Raw genomic sequence first — 6,690 nt, forward strand, 5'->3', positions numbered from 1 at the left:
CCTGGCTGCTGTGTTGGAAACAGGTATCAGGAGGCAAGAGCAGAACCGGGCCAGTCAGGACGCAGTCCAGGTCCGTCTTACTTAAAATCTTTAAAATAAATACATAGAATTGTCACAGAGACGGCGGGCCATCTCAGTATGAAATAGAATTCCATAGAGATTTAAATTTGGGAGTCTAAAGCACGTAGATTAAAGGGAAGTATGCAAAACATGGTTCTTTGTATATTTAAATGCGCACAAATCCAGTCTCGAGTTCACTCGGTGAAAGTTTGGAGAGAAGTCCAGGAAGGATCCAGCTGAAGAGTGGGGAAGAGGTGCTCTGAAATACTACAAACACCCCACGGGTCCCCCATTCCCTGGGAAGGTCCCCCAGATTGGAATGAAACTGTCCAGCAAGTGTGCTCTTGAGAGCAGATGGGAGGACAGTTTCCCCCTGAGAATTATGTGAGGTGCAGCCCAGGGACTTGCTGACAGGCCTCTGAGCTCCCAAAGCCACTTGACTTGTCATCTGTGCCTGTCCACTCTGTGGGGACCAAGCAGGAGAATAACACGTGCTCCCACCCTAGTGTCTCGTTTTTTGCTCTTGTTCTCTGGCCAATATAGGTTTGAGGGCAGAACAATCAATTTTATAGAAGACTACTTCTGACCCTTAAAGGGGCTGTCGGTTATATATTTTGGAGACTGTGAACTTTAAAGTTTAAGATAAAAATTTAAAAATGTCTCAGGGCAGCTGGCTCAGTCGGTTGAGCATGTGACTTTGGGTCAGGTCATGATCTTGCGGTCCATGGGGTTGAACCCTGTGTTGGGCTGTGCTGACAGTGCGGAGCCTGCTTGGGATTCTCTCTCCCTCTCTCTCTGCCCCTTCCCTGCTCATGTTTTCTTTCTCTCAAAATAGATAAATGAAAACTTCTTACAAATGTTTTTTTAAATTTAAGTTTCACTGGCTTTAAAAAGCTGAGAGTTGTAAGGAGTCCATCAGGTCAAAGAACATTCATACTTCCGTGTTTCAGAGAACAGCAGCAATGTCTACCACTTGCTGAGCATTTACAGAATGTTCAGATCTACTGTCCAATACAGCCATCACGAGCCACTGTAGCTACTGAGTTACTTACCCATGGCTGCCAGCCTAAAACTTGCCAGAGAACTAAAAACTAGAAATCATAAATGCATTTTGAAGCTATATGACATTTATCATATTTAAGCTACCTAAGTGGGTTATTCTATTATGGCATTAAAATTTTAACCAACCAGACAACAATATCAAAATGTACTTCTTTTTGTTTTTCAATAAAATTAATACTTGCCACATGGTCTTTCCTGAAGTTTTAAGTTAACTGTTCAGGGTTAACACGAAATGGATTTTTCTACTGAATTTATAAAATATTTAGCTTTGTGGGGCACCTGGGTAGCTCGGTTGTGTCAGGTCATGATCTCACGGTTTGTGGGTTCGAACCCCATGTTGGGCTCTGTGCTGACAACTTGGAGCCTGGAGCCTGCTTCAGATTCTGTGTCTCCCTCTCTCTCTGTTTCTCCCCAACTTGCTCGCTCACTCTCTCTCAAAAATAAATATTAAAAAATATATATTTAACTTTAATAATTTTTCATCTTTTTCATTATTTATTATTACACAGCATTTGATAAGACAGCCGTCTTAAGATACCAAATCTGAGAAATCTATGGCAAGAGTTTTAGAAAATGCATTAAAGTACAATTTAATATTAATTTATACATATTCTATAACCCAAATCTATTTAACATGGACATTAGTCTATGAATTTTTTTCCCCCTACAATATGGCCTGACTCTGTAGAACAGTGGCTTTCAACTGGGGGAAACTGTCCTCCAGGAGACACTGGCATCTGGTGTCATTGTGACTGTCACGGGCAGGGGTGTTAATAGCTTTTAGTGGGTAGAACCCAGGGATGCTGCTAAACATCCTCTGACGCACAGGATGAACCCTCACAACGAAGAATGATCCAACCCAAATGTCAAGTGTCAAAGATATCCTGTAAAGTACAGGATGTCTTAGAGTATAGGATGTCTGATCTGACCCAATTTCTCCTTTACAGAGAGCCTGTCCACTCCAGTTCTACAAACTCTACTTCCAATGTGGGCCTTGAACTTATGACTCTGAGATCAAGAGTTGTATGCTTGACTAATTGCAGGGGTACCTGCAACCCTGTCCACTGTAATTCTGAAAGCACACTTAAAAATTTTTTTTTATTAATATAATTTGTCAAATTGGCTTACATACAGCACCCAGTGCTCATCCCAACAAGTGCCCTCCTCACTGCCCATCACCCATTCACAACCCCCCACCCCCTGCATCCACCCTTAGTTTGTTCTCTGTATTTAAGAGTCTCTTGTGGTTTGCCCCTTCCCTCCCCCTTCCCTTCCCCCATGGTCTTCTGTTAAGTTTCTCAAGTTCTACGTATGAGTGAAAACATTTATCTGTCCTTCTCTGACTTATTTCACTCAGAATACCTTCCAGTTCCATCCATGTTACTGCAAATGGCAGGATTTCATCTGAAAGCATAGTTGTAACCAATATCATTACCAAAAGCAATGTTCAACTTTAAGTATCAAAATACTTTCAGAATGATTAATCCCTAAAATCAACTTAGAGTGACAAAAATCAGGACATACACCATTTTATTTCCCTTGAACCTGCTCTACTAGTTAAATGTGCTCACACAGAATGTTAACTTGGACTGTTTTGAAGTAGCTAAGCAAAGAGTTCCCACTGTGCATTGTTCCAGACTATGGTAAAAATTTAATGATTTATAATGCATTTGGCAAAGAGCAAAGTGCTCTCAAGTGTGCTGGCAATGTTTATCACAACATATGAAAACTGAAGAGCTTCATTTATTTGTTCGAGTATGTTGGCACTGTGATTAGACAAGTTAATTTGCCCTTTTTTTACGATAGCCTCTCATAAATGTCTTTTACAAATAGCAATGCACACATATGGGGGATGTAATATAAAATCAAAAAGTTGGTTGTATTTTTCCACACAAATACTGATTGTAAAGTATCAGTGTTCCAAGTGAGAGTTCTTACGGGGAACCAAATTTTAAAAAATCATGTTAAGTTTACAAAGTAGAGAAATTTTTCAGTATTTTACTAACCCTTCATCTCCACCTGAAATTCACATTCGGTGTATTTTGTCATGGTCAACAAACTGACTCAAATTATTTAAGTTATCCCACCACTTAAAGAGGAAAGCCTCCGCAATAATTTGAAACCATGGAGTTATCTTAATTTCACCACTGGCTGCTTTCTTCAGAAGTTCTTTTAGCTCTTCCTTTGTCACATAACAATAGCTCTTAATCTCATTGGGATCTGGATTCAAAGTTACATTCTTCTTCACAAACAAAATGTAATCAATTTCATGTTCCCCCCAGATACCATCTGATTGAGCCTTGTAGTGAATTCGTGTTAGATAATTAATTTCTTCTGGAGGAACCTAGGATGAAAATAAAATAACAGTTGATTTTATTGAAATAATTATATTAAAAAAAAAAAGGCACAGTCACTCAAACCAGATGTGTGACATTCTCCTTCACACCTTAATAATACTTCTTGGGGAAAAAAGTACCATTTTAACTGGATGAGATATACTTTATTTACTCAGGTCTTATTTAAAGGTGACAATTCCAGGAAAGAAAAAGATGATTTCAATTTACAGAATCAGATTTGTAGTTCATATTCCTGAGTATTTCCATAAGAAACCAATTATCTTTGAACTCATCCGTTATAAAAGTAGCCAACTTTATTTTTTTTTTTAACTTTATTTATTCTGAAAGAAGAGAGTGCATGCAAGTTGGGGAGGAGCAGAGAGAGAATCCCAAGCGGGCTTTGAGCTGTCAGCGTGGAACCCGATTCGGGACTCAAACTGACCAACTGCAAGATCATGTACTGAGACCAAATCAAGAGCCAGATACTTAACCCACTGAGCCACCCAGGTGACTCCATTAATAAACTTTACATACTGGTTAACGGATGAATCTACTTCAGCACTGAGCTAAATTCTGACAAGGAATATGAGGAAATCAAAATTTAAATAATTTGTAATGAAGGTGCCTAGATTTCTAGGGCCAGTAACTCACAAGTTCACAAAGCAGAGAACTACTTTAAATTTAAAACTTTATTAAAAATGTTTTAACGTATTTCAATTTTCTAAACAAGATTTCAGCTTGTATGGTACTGCAGTAAAATTGGTTACCTCTTCCGTGGGGATCCCTAATTCAGCCTTTAAACGCCTCTGTGCTGCTCGCCTTACTCCAATTGCATCATTTTCTTCGAGCTCTCCTGGATTACTTAATGGATGACTACAACAAGTATTGGTAAAATAACCTGGAACATATTAACATAGATGTAGGTTAACTTTCTTCCAAGTAAATATAAAAGATCAAGAAAATTTATAAGAGTTTTAAAAACAACAGAAAATCAAGTGGCTGAGATTTTCTAAATAAGTTATCATGAGCTATCAGCAATCATTTTGTGAAACAGACATGTTTAGGTAAGTTCTTTATTAATGTCTTCTTAACCAGAAAGATCAAAGTGTATAAATACAAACTTAAAATACATATAATAAAAATATATACTAAGGGGTGCCTGGGTCGCTCAGTTAAGCATCCAACTCTTGAGTTCAGCTCAGGTCATGACCTGACCATTTGTGAGATGGAGTCCACGCTGACAGTTTGGAGCCCGCTTGGGATTCTCTCTCTCCATCTCTCTCTGCCCCTCCCCCACATGCACATTCTCTCAAACTTTAAAATTTTTTTTTTTAACATTTATTTATTTTTGAGACAGAGAGAGACAGAGCATGAACAGGGGAGGGTCAGAGAGAGGAAGACACAGAATCTGAAACAGGCTCCGGGCTCTGAGCTGTCAGCACAGAGCCCGACGCAGGGCTCCAACTCACAGCCCTCACGGACCGCGAGATCATGACCTGAGCCGAAGTCGGCCGCTTAACCGACTGAGCCACCCAGGCGCCCCTCAAACTTTAAAAAATATATATTAAAAGATGTATATGAATATACATACATATATATAACAATTTTTATCTCTATCTTTATTAGGTTGCAGTCAATACATAAGCTTCTTTTATGCAAAATATGAAGTTAAGTCTTTCACAGGGTTTCCCTTTGACCCAGGTTCCCGAAAATTCTGAGTGACAGAGTCAAGTGACAGTTCCCAAGAAAATACTGTACTTTATTAAAAGCACAGGCACCTGGAAAGGTGATTTTAGCATCTGATCTTTGTTGTAGCAGAAGCTTATTTTCAGTGTTGAACAAGAAGACACTAAAAGCTCGATGCAATAATCCTGAAAGCCAAAGAGAAGCAATTAATTTAGTTTGAAAATACCAGTCATTCGCCCCATTCTCAGCTTGGGATCCGGAATACTAGTAACTTGCTCCACTTTTGCTTTTTTCCATAGTCTCCTGCTATTTAATGAGTTTGCACGACTATGACATCCCAGCCACCACGGTTAGAAGAAGGCGAGCAGGTGGCCAGATCTGGCCACGCTCCTGGTCGGGAAAACTGAGCTGCTCCTGGTCGGGAAAACTGAGCTGCTGCTGGTCGGGAAAACTGAGCTCGGGGGGGCCCGGGGCTGTGTGACAGAGACAGGTGCTCCCCTACGGCCAGACCACAGGTGGCGCGCGACAGGGTTAGAAACCACACGTCCGGACCCAGAGAGCCGCCTGGGCCAGCCTGACCGAGGGGAGGGCGCTGGGACACAGCACCTTTCTCTATGTTCTCATTCAGGTGACAGTTCTTCTTGGTGTCGGCCCCAATCTTATTGTCATTCTCATCGATGAGGATGCACATCTCCGCCAGCAGCTGCACCTGCTGCTCGTCCAGGCCGTCGGTGTCTATCTCGGGCATGGTGGCGGTCCGTCGGACCTGGCCCGCGACCCTGGCGCAAACACAGGTCACCGACCCCTGCCGTCAGTCCACGTCCCCGGAGCGGCTCGTGGCCCCGCCGACGGCGCGCGGCGGGCCTTCCCCCTCCAAGGGGGCTCGCGGTCGTCCTCCCCTCCGCACTCCCGGGTCTCCCCTCCCCTCCCCCCGGGGGCTCCCGGCCCTCCTCCCCCTCTCCGGGCCCCACTGGTCAGCCTTCCGCAGCCCCCCTGCTGGACGGGCGGCTCCCGGGCCTTCCCTCAACTTTTACTCGCCACGGAAAGTCCCCAGGGAGAGCGGGAGCGGCTTCGCGCGGAGAACGTAGCGCGACGGGGCGGCGCCGTCCCCCTCGGTCCCCGGAGCCCACAACACCTCCGTCCGCCTACCTCCGACACCGGCTGCCGGGGAAAGCTCGCTCTGCCGGGCTCCCCTCCCGCAGGCTCCGCCCCCAGACCTGGGACCCGCCCCTCGGCGCCGGGCGCCCAACCATCAGCGCTCGCGCCAGGGCACGCCACATGCTCGCCAGCCAATCGCGCGCCGGCTGCGCCAGACGTCAGGGTCGCGCGATGGCGCGTGCAGGGCCTCTGGCCGGGTGACCTGGCTCCAATGCTGCCGGCGCTCTCCGACGGCCGCTGTGAGGAGCCCGCTGTGCTGCGGGGCAGTTTTAACGGCGGTGCCCCGAGATGGACGGCTGGGCGAGTGGCCCCGACCGCAGCAGCCAGTCGGCGCGCCCCGGGCGCTGCGTCAGGGGCCCCTAGAAGTCAGAGGTCCCCGCACGTTCGC

The 6,690-nt window shown here is 44.7% G+C and overlaps 1 protein-coding gene across 4 annotated transcripts; it reads right to left on the minus strand.

Moving 5' to 3' along the window:
- Positions 1–2,635: 2,635 nt before the first annotated feature.
- On the minus strand, positions 2,636–6,690 carry LOC102901899 (isopentenyl-diphosphate Delta-isomerase 1). Of its 4 annotated transcripts, none has more exons than XM_023256273.2 (5): positions 6,294–6,690; positions 5,751–5,923; positions 5,237–5,329; positions 4,226–4,356; positions 2,636–3,466 (listed from the first exon to the last, which is right to left on the minus strand). In XM_023256273.2, the coding sequence occupies exons 1-5, from the start codon at positions 6,422–6,424 to the stop codon at positions 3,149–3,151; spliced, it is 846 nt and encodes a 281-aa protein (XP_023112041.1). In that variant the 5' UTR covers positions 6,425–6,690; the 3' UTR covers positions 2,636–3,148. The 4 variants fall into 4 exon arrangements, with proteins under 4 accessions (XP_023112041.1, XP_023112043.1, XP_023112042.1 ...); XM_023256275.2 differs by having other exon boundaries at positions 6,183–6,312; XM_023256274.2 differs by having other exon boundaries at positions 6,173–6,312.

This window comes from Felis catus, chromosome B4 (assembly GCF_018350175.1).
Source record: "Felis catus isolate Fca126 chromosome B4, F.catus_Fca126_mat1.0, whole genome shotgun sequence".
Taxonomy (NCBI): domain Eukaryota; kingdom Metazoa; phylum Chordata; class Mammalia; order Carnivora; family Felidae; genus Felis; species Felis catus.

Bases quoted from the DNA above. Each gene is read 5' to 3' on its own strand.
- LOC102901899 (XM_023256273.2), bottom strand. From the start codon at position 6,424: ATGTGGCGTGCCCTGGCGCGAGCGCTGATGGTTGGGCGCCCGGCGCCG. The intron at 5,924-6,293 runs GTAGGCGGACGG...TGTTTGCGCCAG, and splicing joins CCCGGCAGCCGGTGTCGGAG to GGTCGCGGGCCAGGTCCGAC. The intron at 4,357-5,236 runs GTGCCTGTGCTT...AATATGTTCCAG, and splicing joins TGCTAAAATCACCTTTCCAG to GTTATTTTACCAATACTTGT.